Below are 19,334 nucleotides of genomic sequence, written 5' to 3'. Positions count from 1 at the left end.
ACGTTTGTTTTTTTAGACGACATGCTATTTTGTGTACAACATAACTGAAAGATATGTTCACAATAATTTATACATATGTCTGTAAACATATATGTTTTGTAAGGTATTAAGTACGCTCAAATCTCATGACCCTTCGACTCAATCTCTTAGACGTGCTCATAAGGTAGGGTGCGCGTGTGTGTATGCATGGGATAAGTGTATGTATGCACTTGTTATTTCGCTTGTTATCATCATTTTTTGTACTGTGTTTCTCAAAATAAAGGGGCCGTAACAAATCTTCTTTGGAAGAAGCATCTGGAAGAAGCATTTGTTTCCCCTTCTTATCTAATTAATACTTTAAATCACATTTTTAATTCACACCAGCCGTCCTAGCTCAGTGGTAGAGCGCGTGGCTTTTAACCACGTGGCCGTGGGTTCGATCCCCACGGACGGCGTATTTGTGTTTCTTTTTTGAATTTTGTTGTTATACTTATGATTATTTACCTCTAGGATATTCGGATCAGTTGGCGCATAACGAGTACTATTTCTCATCAGTCCTACATTCTTTACTGGTTGGTTCTTCCTTAAGAAACTTTCATCCATATAGTCACGATTACTTGACATATCAAATCGAAACAATAGACCTAAATGTTTCCCTATTTCTCCAAGACTCTTCCCTATCTACATGTGAAGTAAGGAGTATATGCATATGTTTGGCACAACATTTGTTTCGATGAACATGACAGGTACTAGTATTCAGAAAAGCAATACTACAAATGATTAGATACAACTGAAACAACAAGGAGACCCTAGCTGCCTTTGGCAATCTCCAACGCCAAAAGTACTCAGATTAGCAAGCCGGAGATGAGAACACGAGGCGCTACCAATTAGAGCATGCACGAGCCTGAAACTTCTCCAGAAAGGAACTCATGCATCTCATGCCATTTGCAACCAGGCAAAAGCACGCGACCTCGCGAGATGAATCAACCACGGAATACCTTCTAGCTTCTTTTTTTAGAAGAAGAGAAACACCCTTGTACGCAATACCCTTGTAGCTTCTTCTTTTTTTGAGAAGAGAAACCCCCTTGTAGCTAGGCTCCCCATGACGCTAGACGGCTGGAGCAGTGGTTAGGGTTAAGGGGGTGAATACACTAACAGAAGCGCTGTGATTGGTCGATATAGCGGCCCATGGAAACACAGAGACAATGTACTCGGTCACCAGTTCTCATACATTCAAGGAGCAATATCATTCCCAGTTAAGTTCAGGGTCCGAGTCTGCTAGCATTTATATTTAGGAATATAGGAGCAGTACACATGCTCTTGTTGTGGACATGCCATGTAGACTGCTACCTTCAAGGAGCAACATCAATTCCTGTTAACTTCATGGTCCGGGTCTGCTAGCATTTAGATTTAGGAATACAGGAGTAGTACACATGCTGTTGTTGTGGACATGCCATGTAGACTGCTACCATACGCGGTTGATGAAGCCATTTGAAATCCTACTATTTACATCTGAATTTGTCTACTTCTATTTCATAACACACAATCAAATTTGTACTAGAAATTCAATACAACCCAAAAACAGAACCTGCAAATTGCACCCGCTGCGGAGAGGGGTCGAGTCGAAGCCCATGACATCTACTCCCTCCGTTCCTAAATATTTGTCTTTCTAGACATTTCAAATGACTACATACGGATGTATGTAGACATATTTTAGAGTGTAGATTCACTCATTTTGCTCCGTATGTAGTCACTTGTTGAAATGCCTCGAAAGACAAGTATTTCGGAACGGAGGGAGTACCTCACATAGGCAGTTTCATTTCGAAATTCATCAGGAGGAGACTAGAGAAGCGAATCACTCCAGAACTAATGAAAATGAAAAGGAATAAAAGGGTTTCATAGTACAGATGAATCTGGGATGGACGAACCGGACCACAAAGAGATCACCCATGTCAGCCTGTCAGGGGGTCGGACAAGCATCCACATGGGTAGTAGGTGTCACACAACTTGCAAAACCAGACCTACCACGCATCACAGCACATGGCAAGCGGCACGGGGCCAGTGAAATGGAGTACATACACACATTAGCATGAACTAAATAGCCAAACACTCACATGATGGCAGAATCATGCCACCATCAAACAAGTCCATACATAATCATCTGACGCGCATACAAAAATAGAACACCACACACACACCCACACACACCTAAATCATCATCATCGCATAGCTGCTAGCTACCTCTACAGGTGCAACCCGAATTATTGATTAGATTAGAAGAGCCTGTATGGGGAGGAGGCGTCCAGCGGATGGATGAGGTAGGTGAGCACAAGGGCCACCAGCATCAGCACGTATGCGATACCCTGGTCAATCGACGTGCCTGTGTCAAAACATTAGCAGCAAGGGTTAGTCTAGCTTCACACAAGAAACGAAGCAAGCAAATATAGGGAGCAGAATGAAGCTTGAAAGCAGCAGGTTAGAGATAACAGTTCGGTTTCGCAAACGCCTACGTGAAAGATAACTCAAAAGGAGTAAATAGCAGAGTATGCGATTTGCAGTTGATGACCGTAGTGAAAAACATTTTGTGGGCATTAAAACAGGAATGCCTGAAACTGAAGACTAGTCAGGCGTTTACTTCGAGTAGAATTCAAAGTCGCTTTCAAGAAAGCACAATTCCTGACATCCTTGCAATAAAAGCGTAAACCAGCGGCTGCTGCCAGGTATCATGTATTTCAATGGAAGCTAAACAGACCAAGGGTACCAGTTCTACGGGTGAAAGGGAAGTGCAAACCAACTCAGCTAGTACTACACCAGAAAGGAGGAAGGCAAGATTCTTGACAGATGGGCAGCAAACGCCCTTCCTATGTGGTTATCAATCATATGTGCCCATCAGCGAAATGCCATTTCGCACACTTATCTTGTACTACAACGAATGGCTTACACGTGAAATTCTTTTCTTATCGGTGTTACTCGGAATATATTGCATCAAACATGTGTTGAGCACTTGGCAAGAATGAATAAAACAAGTCCGCAAAAAACCTGACAGAGACAGTTCCTCGTCGCAAACATACTGATAAAATTGAACTTTTTCAGTAACGTACTGTATGAGTCACATTAATTTTGCACAGCTAATTCTTTGTCAAGATATGAGATGTCAAGTATCATCAGGTCATGCAGCTTTGAAGGGGTGGTGTAAAATATCAAGATTTCTAGAAAATTGATTTATTTTTTCAGGTGGAACTTTGAAGTGAGAAATGAGAACAAAATAAAGAATAGCATGCTCTGTCATTTCATTGAATTGCTTATGAGCGTGAAAACACTGCTCAATTCACAAATGGTTTCCGCAGCTTATGTAAGTAGTCATATACCAGGTGGTTCAAGCAGATCAATGGTTTCCCCACATGCAGGGGCCAACTAACTGTATCGTATTGACTCTATTATCGCCACGAGAGGAGTCACGGGAAATGAAATCAAGATCGCTGCAGAGAGAGGATTCCGTCGGAGCGGAGAGGGCGGGTGGCACGGGGCCCACGCGCCAGCCAATGCCGGCAAACGCAAGCCACTGGAGATGGAGAGAGAGAGTGAAAAAAGAGGGTGCGGCGCGGGGGTTTTCTCACCGTCGCTGGAGGGCGCGGGCGCGGGCGGCTGCACGGCGGCGGAGGCCGGCATTGCGATGCCGACGACCAGCACGGCCACCGCCACCAGGCCGACGGAGGTCCACGCCGCCATTTCCGCCGCCTCTCCTCCTAGCTCCTCCCGCCCCCTCGATTCGCCCTCCTGATCCCTCGACCTCCCCTCCGCCCACCGCACCGCAGCGCACCCCCACACCGGAGGCGAGCAGGAGGAGGAAGGAAGAGCAACGAATCGCGGCCCTCCCTCTCGACAAATCCTCCTCTCCCACAAACTCCGGGCTTGGGAATGCGGCCAACGTGCGCGCGGCGCCTATATAGCGCCAGCTACAAGAAAGAAACAGTAACCGAGCGGCGTCAGTGAGTGAAAAAAAGATTAGGCGCCCGTTGACAGGCGGGCCCGGGACGAGCGCTGGTCCCGCGCGCAGGCGGATCGTCTCTGTGCGCGGGATTCGTGGGGACAGATTTGCCAGCCACCGCCCCGCGGGTGGCACCCCAGTCTTTCATACCCGCCGTCGTCTCACTGGCGCGGACGCTCTGGGCGCCACCTGCGGCGACTAGGCGGGTGCGTGAATTGGTACCGTTTGTGGCGAGGGGCGTGGGGCCCGGTCGCATGTGAAACTGCTGCGCGGGGGAGGGTCCCGGGTGCGATGCCATGTCGCCCTTGCTTTCTTTTTGCCTGACGCTGCGCCCACGCGGCCTCGCGCCAGGCTGGGAAGTGGGCAGCTTGGCCGTTTGTTACTAGGTATGTTACCCAGTGGCGTTATTACTGGGCAGGGGCGGGGTGGGGCCCGCTGTGGGCAGCGCGCATGCGCGACGGTTGCGCTAGCGTCCAGCCGGTGTGGCTCACACTCCGGCTCTGCGCTGTCGCGCGCCTACGGCTACGACCCGGGCGCAGATTCCGTGCATGACGTGTGGGCCGCTCGGTGGCTCGCTGCGCGCCGTCGGGTGGGCCTCCCGCGGATAACCGGCGTCCACATGCAAGAACGCTTCTCGTAGTAATATGCGCCCGCATATGCCGTTGTGCCAACGTATTTTTGCCAGGTTTTTTGTGTGTGCATGAGTGCCAACGTATTCGTGTCTTCTCTTAGGCCATGGTCAATGCATAGCTTCAGGGTGATGCCTCACATGCCATGTAGGATCGGAATGACAGAAAAAGAAGATTCAAATGAGGAAGCGGAATCCTCTTCAGGAGGCGGGTGCTTAGAGAGAAAAGTGTGGTTGGATGCATAAAGTTGGACAAAATTGAAGTGAAGAGGAGGGATGCATGTGTAGTGAAAGTCACTTTTTATTTTTTGATGAGGCCCACTAGTAGTAGCTTGTATTGAGGAGAAAAAATTAACACATATACCTCAAATTACTTTATGTCATGAGGCATGTGTATCCATATGTCATCATTGTACATTCCCTTAGAGCAGGGCAACACGTTCTTTCGTCTCGCCGGATGGAGAGGCTATTTTGAACATTCTATTCGTCAAGCTGGGGGTTAGAATTTTCTAGCTTGGGCGTTTGAAAAAATCAGCCAAGTACACCGTTAAGGGCATGCCCGTCATTCAATGGTGTCAGCATACAACATCATGTTGTATATGCAGCGGTAGTTCTACTTAAATAAGTTCAAATATTACACTGGAACATTGTTGTCCGCTTTAATTGTGCATGGATGCTCAATCGGACCTTTCTTCAGTTGTTCGTGAGCTGCTCGATGGCGGATTAGTTGATGGATTTGAACAAACTTTCTGATGAGGAAGTTTGATAGGATTGCCCATGTTCTCAAGTCAAGACTTGCAGCAGCATCGTCACCCTCATCCTCCACGATCATGTTATGCATGATCACACAACAAGTCATCACTTTTCACAAGGTCTCCGCATCCCATTGTCTAGTTGGTCCACGAACAACTGCAAAATGTGCCTGCAAAACTCCGAATGCCCTCTTGACATCATTTCTACGTGCTTCTTGTCTTTGGGCAAAGTGAGCCTTTTTTCTGGCCAACTGGCTTAGAGATGGTGTTGACAAAGGTAGCCCGCGGAGGATATATAATGTCAGTCAGATAGTAACCCGTATTGTACTCATGCCCATTAACTATATAGTGGCAAGGAGAACCTTTTCCTTCAGTCAGCCTCGCAAACAATGGTGATCGCTTCAGCATAATGATGTCATTATAAGACCCGGGCATGCCAAATCCAAAGATCATCCGATGCAACAGCTTCAAGAATTATGGTGGGCTTCTTAACATGGCCTGATATTGCCCTTGTAGAGCTTTTGGGTAGTTCTTCCATTTCCAATGCATGCAATCAAGAGATCCGAGCAAACCTACCCACCCTCTCGCTTCCAAGATTGCCAAGAGCCTCTCGATGTCCGCGACATTTGGTTCTATCAGGTATTGAGGTCCAAACACCAAGACCACGACAGTTGCAAAACTGACCATAGCACCTCTGCATGTGCTCTCAGACATCCATAGGTACTCGTCCCACGAATTAGCGGTCGTGTCATATCTCATATGCAAGCATCTGTTGTGCGGTTGTGCACTTCTGGTAACCAGAGAATCCAATCCTTCTCACGGCGTCCTTTTTCAAAATGAAGTAGTTGAAGGAAATATGCCTAGAGGCAATAATAAAGTTGTTATTTTATATCTCCTTATTCATGATAAAGGTTTATTATTCATGCTAGAATTGTATTGATCGGAAACCTAAATACATATGTGAATACATAAACAAATACGGTGTCCCTAGTGAGCCTCTACTAGACTAGCTCGTTGATCAAAGATGGTTAAGGTTTCCTAACCATGGACATGTGTTGTCATTTGATCACGGGATCACATCATTAGGAGAATGATGTGATGGACAAGACCCATCCGTTATCTTAGCATATTGATCGTTCAGTTTATTGTTATTGCTTTCTTCATGTCAAATACATATTCCTTCGACTATGAGACTATGCAACTCTCGGATATTGAAGGAATACCTTGTGTGCTATCAAACGTCACAACGTAACTGGGTGATCATAAAGATGCTCTACAGGTATCTCCGAAGGTGTTTGTTGAGTTTGCATAGATTGAGATTAGGATTTGTCACTCCGAGTATCGGAGAGGTATCTCTGGGCCCTGTCAGTAATACACATCATAAGCTTGCAAGCAAATGACTAAGGAGTTAGTCACGAGGTGATGTATTACGGAACGAGTAAAGGGACTTGCTGGTAACGAGATTGAACTAGGTATGAATATACCGACCATAGAATCTCGGGAAAATAACATACCGATGGACAAAGGGAATTATGTATGTTGTCATAACGGTTCGACTGATAAAGATCTTTGTAGAATATGTAGGAACCAATATGGGCATCCAGGTTCCGCTATTGTTTATTGACCAGAGAGGTGTCTCGGTCATGTCTACATAGTTCTCGAACCCGTAGGGTCCGCATGCTTAACGTTCGTTGACGATATAGTGTTATATGAGTTATATGTTTTGGTGACCGAATGTTGTTCAGACTCACAGACATGATGAGAGTCTTGAAATGGTCGAGAGGTAAAGATTGATATATAGGACGATGGTATTTGTGTAGGTTAACGTGGCAGAAAACAAAAATTTCCGACCTACGCACCAGCCCAAGACCACTATGGAGACTGCATACAAGGTTTGATCTTTTTCGTTTCCGACTCATAGCGCAGCAGAAGTAGAGTCGATGTCAATCGGCGGTGTAGATCCCCGCAGCTAGGATTTACAATCTCCCAACCGCGAGGATGTACTCCCTCATCTACCCCACGGACAGTCCTTCGGGAAGCGGTCGGACAGTCCCTCGGACTGTGTCGCGGACAGCCCTTCGGGAGGTACTCTCAAAACTCGAACGGTCACTCAAACAGCCCTTCGGGAGGACTCACAGAACTCGGACCGCCACTTGGACAGCCCTTCGGGAGGCACTCTCAAAACAGCCCCTCGGGCACAAGGATCGAAACTACGACCTCTCTACGGGGTTGCACACATACGGTGTCATCTATCCGGCAGGGCTTCGCCGTCTAGAACTAGTTCCTGCCGGAACCCAGACAGCCTTTCGGCTCTACAAAACTATTTTGCGGGGAGAGAGAAGAGAAGCCAGATCATAGCATGACACTTGTATGTGAGAAAGAGTGTGTCTTTAGGCAGCCCCCTCCACCCCTATTTATAGGCCAATCCCAAGGGTGGCTTCTCCAAGAAGCCAAGGGGATAATACCAAAAGGCCCTCAAGGTGGCTTCTCCAAGAAGCCAAACAAAAGGCACTTTCACTATTCATGACGACAATTTTCAGTGTTCGTTCGAACTGAAAATATTTATGTGGGCTCAGAACATTTCCAGTACCCACAAAAATAATTTTCAATGTGTTTCGAAACAATTTCGGTTTAGTGATTTTCATCTGTGCAAAGCAAACAAGAATGCGTTTTCACTATTCATGAAGACAATTTTTCGCGTCCATTAAATCCGAAAATATTTCTATGGGTCTTAGAATAATTCCAGTACCCACTAAAATGATTTTGGATTCGTTCCGAAACAAATTCGGATTAGTGAATTTCATCTGCGAAAAGCAACCAAACCGGTACCGGCAGCTCCGAAACATTTATGGTTTTTATCCCGAAAAATTCCCAGAAGTTTCCAAAATAATTCTGGCACCCTCCAAGAATTATCAGGCTTGTCCCGAAAGCAATTTGACTTAATGGTATATCCCGAAACAACTTTTCGGTTTTACGAAACTATTTTGTTATTCTCTCTCCAGAACTATTCCATTATCTCCGAAACTTTTTCGGCAAATTTCTCTCGGACTCCCTGCCTAGTATTTAGCAAATAGATGACCCTTAAGTGTGTGACCCTATATGTTCGGTGAAGCATAGACATGACCGGAACACTTTTCGATCAATGATCAACATCGGAGCCGTGGACACCCATATTGACCCCTATACCCACACGAATGAATATTCGAGTGAACCTCCAGTTGCCATGTGCTATTCCTGTTGCTTCGTGATATGTTACAAATACCCGAGGTGAGACATGTTGGCATCCCCGTGGATCAACAACTTGTCCACTATGCCAGTTACCTCGTTACCGGTATTGTTCTCTTTTCTCGTTCTCGTGTTCCGACATCCCCGTGATTAAATCACAAAGTGTCTGGCCAGACGATGATGGATACCGTAACACCGAGAGGGCCCAGAGATATCTCTCCATCGTCGGAGGAGCAAATCCCAATCTTGAGCTATCAAGTTACTTGACATACTTTTCCATGAACCCGTAAGCCGCCGTAATAGCCACTTATTTACAGATGACGTTTAACAAACCCCAAAGTTCATGAAGCAAGCATGAAGAAACTCGATACTCTCATGGTCTAAGGAATCATGCAAACGTTAACCATCTCTGTGTTATGTACCATTAACTTGTGACGAATGAATCTCATAGCATAACATTAATCCGGGTCGATTCAACACAAATATTCTCTTAACATTGTGCCCTCAAAGTTGCTGGCATAGACATGCCCATGATCAGGAAAACAGAACCATCATGCAACACTTGAGCTAGTCGTAGAGGCCAGACTAGGAATACTTCTTACTGTTTATTATTCCACACGTGCATATGAGTCTTCCTCCAAGCCTCGTGCTATTGCAGACTCGAGAACCATAGAAGCTATAGCATGGAACATAAACATAATTATGAACATGGAGATAAATAGTAGCATTTATTATTGCCTCTAGGGCATATCTCCTACAGACTCCCACTTGCACTAGAGTCAATAATCTAGGTAATGCTAATGCACTTTACACCTATGGCATATCGGTGTAAAAAATGCTTCGCATGTGGTATAGCCTGATGCCCATCGGATCTGACAACTTCAGCTCCTTGTGTATCTCTGCATATCCTCGCATTTTCATGGTTTCAAAAAATTCATATTTTGTGCGGACTTGGCTTTGTATATATGTGAATCATTGGTCGAAACCTGATTCCTCTGACTGAGCTATGGAGCAACTATCTGCAATAGTGTCCCATTGACCAAAGCCTTCTTGGAACCATACTAAGTTCATGAATGAACTATATGATTCAACATCTTGTTTGTCGCTTCTAAAGCGGCAACATACTTCGCCTTTGTTATAGAATTCACCACGGTAACTTGTTTGGAACAATTTCCAACTAACTGCGCCACCATATTGTGTGTTACACAAAACCCTTAATTTAAATCGAAAATCGCATGGAGAAAGGATGAAGATTGTATCGATGTAACCTTTTACAACGAACTCTTCATGATCTCCACTTGCGAGAAAACATGTCATCAGTGCTACTTTAGTACTCAATGACCTTTTTTCACTGTTGTCCCATGATCAGTACTTATGATCACTTTGGTATCTATACTCGCAACAGCTTGGGAGTATTGGACATATCTAGTTGTTTTACATACCATGGAATACATGATTAATCCAAACACACGAGTGTGTGGAATCTCCATCATGTATTTTTCTCATCAGTGTTTTGGGACAATGATTCTTGCAAAAACTCTTTCCATGTGACTTCGGCAAGAATCACTCCTTGTCATTCTTAGTGCTAAGAGGTTTTAGCATCTTGTCAATATGTATTTTTTTCTCATGCCCATTAGGTAAATCTATCTTCATAGATCATTATGCCTAATATCAAGGCTATTTAGCCCAAGCACTTCATTGGAAAACTATTTTCAAATGAAGTCCTAATTCATGTCAAGAAATTTATTTCCAATTAACAATGTGTCAAGCACACAAGGTTTTCAAAAATATTATTATGCTCCCACTTACTTTCTTGAAACAACAAGCATCTTCGTTACCCATTGATGAAGTCAAACCCCTTTGACCATTCCATCAAATACGAAGATTCCAACTCCATTTTGCTCTCTTCTGTCCATTGCTGGAACTCTGAAGTTTGCATACTTACTAGCATACTCTGGACTGAAAAAATACTTTGGATCATATCACATACAAGTCCTAGGTTGTATTTCCATTTCATGGAAATTCTTTTGTCATCCATGTTTCATATCTCACGTTTTGAAATATGTATTAATTGCTAGTTTAACCCGAACCGACTTTAAGCATTTCTACAGTGAGACAACCTCATCGTAGTCAACTCCTTGAACTTGTTATTGCAACAAGTCGAGCTTAATGGATAAAACATTTTTATCTGCATCAGTTTATAGTCCCATTACAATCAGTTAGACTCCAAGTCTTTCGGAGGGTTTATCAAGATTTAAATCTTGAATTATTTATGGAAACTATCTCGGATTATATTGGCATTTAGCCAATCCCGGAGTCAGGGCCCATTAACGCTTCCTTGTGTATTGTAGGTATACTGTTGTCTAACAACAATATCTCATTTGCGCACCTCAGTGGTTTGCATGAGCTTTGCCTACGTTGTTCAGCTGCAAGTTCGACCGAAGTCCATACATCTTATGTAGAGGCTTCTGTATCAGTCGCAGTAGGAGACTCGGGAATCACTTCCAAGGTTCCTTTCCTTTGACTTGATGACGAAGATACCCGTTATCTCTATGATTTGCACTCTCCTCCCACTCACCCTTTTACAAGAAATATTCTCTTTAAAAGCATACCGTTTTGTGGAAAAATTCTTTGCCTCGGTATAGTGGTGGGGGAATACCCAATGACTTGGAATAACTTGCAAAGTAGCACTTGTCTAATTTGGAATAGGTTTGCAACCTTTTACACAAGCCCCATATTCCAAATGTTAAGAAAAGATATAACATGGTTGGGCGTACCATACCATGCCGTCATTTCAACAGACCCGATGGAGCTCTTTTCAGTGTAAAAACCGCAGTCTCTAAAGCATTACTCTTCAAAAGTTGATAATGGCAAATTTATTTATGCCATCTTTGATCTTACCATGTCATAAATGGTTTCATTACATCTTCATAGACATTCCACTCATAGTGGTGTTCCATGAGTTGTAAGTTATGAAACTCTTTTCACAACTCATCAGACATTCGCTAAACTTGTAGCTCAAATATTCCTTTCTGCAATCAAATTGCAGAAACATAATTTTCTTGTTACAATAACTTCTACTTCATTTTTGAAAACCTTTCGAATGATTTCAAAAGATCTAGACTTACGTCTCATCAAGCAAATATCCATATATCTACTTGGTTCATTTCTGAAGATAGATTAATCCACTACTTGCAACAACATTTATTGAACTATACACATCAAAATGTATGATCACCAATAAGTTTGTTGCTCGTTCCTTATGGCCTGTGAACAGTATTTCAGTCACTTCACTTTTCGGAGGAAAGTTACAAGTGCCAGATGATTCAAGATCAAACGACTTCAAAATCCATCATAATGGAATTTTTTCGTGCAGGTTTCTCCAATGTGACCAAATGCAGTGCCACACATGTGTGGTATTCTCATAGTCTTGCGACATTTAGCGTCAGTGTTATGGACGTATCATTTTACCATTAATATTCATAACATACATCCCATCTTGGATGGAAGCATGATCCTTTATGTATTCATAATACTGAACAACCCTTTTGCAATAAACATTGTGCAATGGGCTAGAGTGTATGAAACTCTAAAATGAATTATGAAAGTAAACACAGAGGTAACATATTTGAAGGAAATATACCCTAGAGGTAACAATAAAGTTGTTATTTATATTTCCTTATATCATGATAAATGTTTATTATTCATGCTAGAATTGTATTAAACGAAAACTTGGTACATGTGTGAATACATAGACAAACAGAGTGTCACTAGTATACCTCTACTTGACTAGCTCGTTGATCAAACATGGTTAAAGTTTCCTAGCCATGGACAAAGAGTTATCATTTGATAAACGGGATCACATCATTAGAGAATGATGTGATTGACTTGACCCATCCGTTAGCTTAGCATGATGATCATTTAGTTTACTGCTATTGCTTTCTCCATAACTTATACATGTTCCTATGACTATGAGATTATGCAACTCACGAATACCGGAGGAAAACTTAGTGTGCTATCAAACGTCACAATGTAACTGGGTGACTATAAAGATGCTCTACAGGTGTCTCCGATGGTGTTTGTTGAGTTGGCATAGATCAAGATTAGGATTTGTCACTCCATGTACCAGAGAGGTATCTCTGGACCCTCTCGGTAATTCACATCACTATAAGCCTTGCAAGAAATGTAACTAATGAGTTAGTTATGGGATATAGCATTACGTAACGAGTAAAGAGACTTGCCAGTAATGAGATTGAACTAGGTATGATGATACCGACGATCGAATGAGACTTGCCAGTAATGAGATGGAACTAGGTATGATGATACCGACGATCGAATCTCAGGCAAGTAACATACCGATGACAAAGGAAACAACGTATGTTGTTATGTGGTTTGACCGATAAAGATCTTCGTCGAATATGTAGGAACCAATATGAGCATCCAGGTTCCGCTATTGGTTATTGACCGGAGATGAGTCTCGTTCATGTCTACATAGTTCTCAAACCCGTAGGGTCCGCACGCTTAACGTTCGGTGATGATCGGTATTATGAGTTTATGTGTTTTGATGTACAGAAGGTTGTTCGGAGTCCCGGATATGATCACAGATATGACGAGGAGTCTCGAAATGGTCGATACATAAAGATCGATATATTGGATGACTATGTTTGGACATCGGAATGGTTCCGGGTGAATTCGGGCATATACTGGAGTACCGGGAGGTTACCGGAACCCCCCGGGAAGTATATGGGCCTTATTGGGCCATAGTGGGAGAGAGGAGAAGGGAGCCTAGGATACCCCCCCAAGCCCAATCCAAATTGTGTGGGGGGCCGGCCCCCCTTTCCTTCCCCCTCTCTCCCCCTTCCTTCCTCTCCTAATCCAACTAGGGAAGGGAGGGGGGGAATCCTACTCCGAATGGGAGTAGGACTCCCTTGGGCGTGCCGTAGAGGGACGGACCCTCCCCCTCCTCCACTCCATTATATACGGGGGATGGGGGCACCCCATAAATACACAAGTTGACAATTGTCTTAGCCGTGTGCGGTGCCCCCCTCCACCATAATCCACCTCAGTCATATCGTTGCAGTGCTTAGGCGAAGCCTTGTTTCGGTAGCTTCATCATCACCGTCATCACGCCATCATGCTAACAAAACTCTCCGTCGACACTCAACTGGATCTAGAGTTCGCGGGACGTCACCGAGCCGAATGTGTGTAGATCGCGGAGGTGCCGTACCTTCGGTGCTAGGTTCGGTCGGATCGTGAAGACGTTCGACTACATCAACCACATTGTCATAACACTTTCGCTTACGGTCTACGAGGGTACGTGGATAACACTCTTTTCCCCTCGTTGCTATGCATCACCTAGATGGATCTTGCATGTGCGTAGGATTTTTTTTGAAATTACTACATTCCCCAACAGTGGCATCAGAGCTAGATTTATGCGTAGATGTTATATGCACGAGTAGAACACAAAGGAGTTGTGGGAGTGGGTATATACATATTGCTTGCCGTCAGTAGTTGATTCTTGATTCAGTGGTATTTTTGGATGAAGTGGCTCAGACCAACATTACGCATACCCTTACGCGAGACTGGTTCTACCGATGTGCTTCGCACACAGGTGGCTGGTGGGTGCCAGTTTCTCCAACTTTAGGTGAATCGGATTCAATGAATAGGGTTCTTTCTGAAGATCAAAAAGCAATCACTATACCGCGTTGTGGTTTTTGATGAGGTAAGAATGGTTCTTGCTCAGCCCGTAGCAGCCACGTAAAACTTGCAACAACAAAGTAGAGGACGTCTAACTTGTTTTTGCAGGGCATGTTGTGATGTGATATGTTCAAGACATGATGCTAAATTTTATTGTATGAGATGATCATGTTTTGTAAGAGAGTTTTCGGCAACTGGCAGGAGCCATATGGTTGTCGCTTTATTATATGAAATGCAATCGCCATGTAATTGCTTTACTTTATCACTAAGCGGTAGCGCTAGTCGTAGAAGCAATAGTTGGCGAGATGACAACGATGCTTCGATGGAGATCAAGGTGTCAAGCTGGTGACGATGGTGATCATGACGGTGCTTTGGAGATGGAGATCAAAGGCACAAGATGATGATGTCCATATCATATCACTTATATTGATTGCATGTGATGTTTATCCTTTATGCATCTTATTTTGCTTAGTTCGACGGTAGCATTATAAGATGGTGTCTCACTAAATTTCATGGTATAAGTGTTCTCCCTGAGTATGCACTATTGCTACAGTTCGTCGTGCCGAGACACCATGTGATGATTGGGTGTGATAAGCCCTACGTTCACATACAACAGGTGCAAGCCAGTTTTGCACACGCGGAATACTCAGGTTAAACTTGATGAGCCTAGCATATGCAGATATGGCCTCGGAACACTGAGACCGAAAGGTCGAGCGTGAATCATATAGTAGATATGATCAACATAGTGATGTTCACCATTGAAAACTACTCCATCTCACGTGATGAACGGACATGGTTTAGTTGATATGTATCACGTGATCACTTAGATGATTAGAGGGATGTCTATCTAAGTGGGAGTTCTTAAGTAATTTGATTAATTGAACTTTAATTTATCATGAACTTAGTACCTGATAGTATTTTGCATGTCTATGTTGTTGTAGATAGATGGCCTGTGCTGTTGTTCCGTTGAATTTTAGTGCGTTCCTAGAGAAAGCTAAGTTGAAAGATAATGGTAGCAACTACACGGACTGAGTCCGTAACTTGAGGATTATCCTCATTGCTGCACAGAAGAATTACGTCCTGGAAGCATCGCTAGGTGACAAACCCGCTGCAGGAGCAATGCCAAATGTCGTGAACACCTGGCAGAGCAAAGCTGATGACTACTCGATAGTTCAGTGTGCCATGCTTTACGGCTTAGAACCGGGACTTCAACGATGTTTTGAACGTCATGGAGCATATGAGATGTTCCAGGAGTTGAAGTTAATATTTCAAGCAAATGCCAGGATTGAGAGATATGAAGTCTCCAATAAGTTCTACAACTGCAAAATGGAGGAGAATAGTTCTATCAGTGAACATATACTCAGAATCTCTGGGTACCACAACCACTTGACTCAACTGGGAGTTAATCTTCCTGATGATAATGTCATTGACAGAGTACTTCAATCACTGCCACCAAGCTACAAGAGCTTCGTGATGAACTGTAATATGCAAGGGATGGATAAGACGATTACCGAGCACTTCGCAATGCTAAAGGCTGCGGAGGTAGAAATCAAGAAGGAGCATCAAGTGTTGATGGTCAACAAGACCACCAGTTTCAAGAAAAATGGTAAAGGGAAGAAGGGGAACTTCAAGAAGAACAGCAGGCAAGTTGCTGCTCAAGTGAAGAAGCCCAAGTCAGGACCTAAGCCTGAGACTCAGTGCTTCTACTGCAAAGGGACTGGTCACTATAAGCAGAACTGCCCCAAGTATTTGGCGGAGAAGAAGGATGGCAAAGTGAAAGGTATATTTGATATACATGTTGTTGATGTATACCTTACTAATGCACACAGTAGCGCGTGGGTATTTGATACTGGTCCTGTTGCTAATATTTGTGAAAGTGCTAGTGACCGACTAGAGGGGGAGTGAATAGGCGATTTTTATGAAAGTCTTCAAAACATGGATGTTTCGAAGAAAAATGATAGAAATGAACCTATTAACATGCAGTGGAAGGTAGACTACACTAGGAAAGCCATAGACAAGTATTCAATGAAGTGAAAGCACGAAGACTATTAACAGCTAGGCAGTATGGATCATGATGGAAGATAGTATGAAGCCAAACAGAACAAGTAGTCACACAGTGAAGTCAAACAGATAATGCAAGCAGGCAATGACCTCACGAAGACAAACTGTAAGTAAAGAGAAGGAAGAGATAGAACCAGTTGCTTGGTGAAGACAAAGAATTTGTTGGACCAGTTCCAGTTGCTGTGACAACTGTATGTGAGGGAGTCCTGGATTCACTACTAGGGAAAACCTTATACACAGAACTTTAGTAGTAGCGCGGGTCAAAGAAGCACGCTGGTGCTAAGTAGCAGTAGCGCGCCTGTGCAAACCGCATTGTAGATAAAGTTTTAGCAGTAGCGCGTCTTGTTCTAAACACGTTACTACTAAAATTCCCACGGCTTAGCCGATAGGCTACACATAGTAGTAGCGAACTATATCGGACCGCGCTACCGCTACTTTCTTTGTAGCAGCGGGTTTTAATCTAAACTCGCTACTACTAAAGGATATAAAATTAAATGGAAAGCACATAGAAAGGTAATTGAAAATGAAAGAAATAGAATAAGGTGAAAGGAAAAAAAATAAAATGTGAAGAAAACTAAATGAAAAAGGGGGAAAAGAGAAAGGAGTAGCAGTAGCGTGTATCCCAGAACGCGCTGTAGCTAATGTAGCAGTAGCGCGCTTTCTAGAGCGCGCTACTGCTACTTCTGACTTAACCACGGGGTTCATCCTTCCCCACGGCCACTTCCCCCAAATCCAGCTCTCCACTCTCGCAGCCGCTGTCGCCCGTCGGCCGCCGCGCGCTCTCCGCACACCCTCTACGCCACCCCGAACCAAGATTCAACGCCCCCCGCCCCCGGCCTCAACGCCACCCCAGACGCCGCCCCCGACCCCAACCTCGACGCCGCCATCCGCCGCGCGCCCGAGCCCCGACCCCAACCTCGACGCCGCCTGCCCCTCCCTCGTCGCAGGTACCCAAGGTGAGCACGCCTGCTCCTCCCTCTCCCTACCTCTGCCTAGGGTTTCTTTATATTTTAGTTGCATCAAATTAGTTAGGGTTCATGTAAGGGTGGAAACGAATCGAATGCGGATGCGGCTCAAATGAGTTAGGGTTCATGTAAGGGTGGAAACGAATCAAATTTCTAAGATGAATCATAAAACGAGTAAAATTTGACCACTTATTTCACTTTATAGTTGGATAATTGGAATATTCGCTACCACTTTCCACCCCTAGCTTCATCAAATTAGATGGTAATTAGGGCAGTAGTTCCTAGTTTACTTGAAGACCGAGCATGGTTATATTTTCCACGCAAAATTATACAATTCAGACGACTACACCTATTTTGGATGCAAAACATGGCGAGCACTATGCAAGACTTATGCATTTGAGCCTGATATGGTTATCACCTTTGATATTCGTCCAGAAGATGATATTGAAGGTAATACCGACATCTAGGTCGATGTGCAGACGCCTCCAGTTATACCATTATGTAAGTTTCTCACCCATATTTATGTCTTTGATATTGTTTATTCAAAAATAGTTGACAACTAATTTGTATTGTCAGCTTATTTCGGTGGAAGCAAACATGTCCAGCGCTTGGTAGACAGGACCTACTACTCTCCCGAGGCTGAACTAAACTGCGAGGAGCTAAGTCATTATGTTTCATGGCTTGAGGATCTTGATACTGTCAAGACAAATTTTCTTCCTGCATTTAGAAATGTTAGAACTGAAAACGTGCGACCAATAGTGTTCGTAATGAACTACGGTCACATCTATTTAGGAAGGATGGTAAGATTTTTACTATTTGTCCTCAGTGCATCTTTTCCATACATTATTTTTGAAGCTAAACTTCATTGCTAAGTATGTTACCATACGATGTTCTTCAATAGGGACTCCCGATGAATGTTGTGCCTTATGGGATCGAGACTAAAGGTACCATGAGTATTATTAGCTTACGGCCAAGATATCCTACAGATTACTTTAGTGCATTCAAGATTAGCGATGGATGCTTAATAGTGCAAGACTGGACCAAATGTGTGATGGAGAAGCGCAGAGAAGTACTAGGGGGCAGCAAACAGATGCGCTACCCACGATTAGGAGACAAGTTCATCTGCATGCTCCAACTTGATCAAGGAGGAGAGCTACACATGTTTTATGTTATTTTACCTAAGAGAGAGCAGCAAGAGTGATTAGCTAGCTAGAAATGAGTTTGAGGATGATGATGTGCTACACTATTACTATGATGATAAAATAGCTAGTGTTGGTGGTAATGACTATGATGATTATTATTAGCTAGTGTTAGTGGTGATTAAATAAATACTGTTGGTGGTAATGACTATGATGATGATTAAATAGCTTGTGCTGGCGGATTAGATTCAAGTGGAGGCAACATGTGGTGCACATCGAAAGTACTACTAGTCCAAACTGATCAAGTTTGGATTAGTAGTATACTTTTGACATGCACCACATATTGCCTCCACTTGAACCTAATCCACCTTCATTTGACACACTGTTATGGACATAATGATGTAAACCTCATAACTGGTATTGTACCAATATTTGTACGATGGCGCATAAATACACTAAAAATAAAAAAATAAAAAAGAATACTAGTAGCGATGGAGAGAAAACACGCTGCCAGTAGTTACATTAGCAGTAGCGTGGGAGTGAACAAACGCTGCAGCTATTTGTCCTAGCAGTAGCGCGTGCGGGCACGCGTTACTGCTAAGCAATAGTTGTAGTGCCTTATTAGTAGCGTGCCTACCAGCGCTACTAGTGAGCACAAAACCAGCGCTACTGCTAGGGTTTTCCCTAGTAGTGATTAGGGGGTCTCCGGACAGCCGGACTATATCCTTTGGCCGGATTGTTGGGCTATGAAGATACAAGATTGAAGACTTCGTCCCGTGTCCGGATGGGACTTTCCTTGGCGTGGAATGCAAGCTAGGCAATACGGATATGTAGATCTCCTCCCTTGTAACCGACTCTTCGTAACCCTAGCCTCCTCCGGTGTCTATATAAACCAGAGGG

General features: G+C 43.8%; 1 protein-coding gene and 1 non-coding gene across 2 annotated transcripts; one reads left to right on the top strand and one right to left on the bottom strand.

The window, feature by feature from the left end:
- Positions 1–362: 362 nt before the first annotated feature.
- On the top strand, positions 363–434 carry TRNAK-UUU (transfer RNA lysine (anticodon UUU)). The gene has a single exon. It is a non-coding gene; the product is annotated as a tRNA-Lys (tRNA).
- Positions 435–2,046: 1,612 nt separating this feature from the next.
- On the bottom strand, positions 2,047–3,903 carry LOC123147875 (arabinogalactan protein 20). Its single transcript, XM_044567193.1, has 2 exons — positions 3,597–3,903; positions 2,047–2,359 (listed from the first exon to the last, which is right to left on the bottom strand). Exons 1-2 carry the CDS (start codon positions 3,706–3,708, stop codon positions 2,253–2,255), a joined length of 219 nt encoding a protein of 72 aa, XP_044423128.1. The 5' UTR covers positions 3,709–3,903; the 3' UTR covers positions 2,047–2,252.
- Between the last annotated feature and the right edge of the window lie 15,431 nt (positions 3,904–19,334).

Source organism: Triticum aestivum, chromosome 7A (genome assembly GCF_018294505.1).
Source record: "Triticum aestivum cultivar Chinese Spring chromosome 7A, IWGSC CS RefSeq v2.1, whole genome shotgun sequence".
In the NCBI taxonomy this organism is placed as follows: domain Eukaryota; kingdom Viridiplantae; phylum Streptophyta; class Magnoliopsida; order Poales; family Poaceae; genus Triticum; species Triticum aestivum.
Note: the sequence above shows the minus strand (reverse complement) of the source record. Positions and strands in the feature narration are given on the sequence as shown.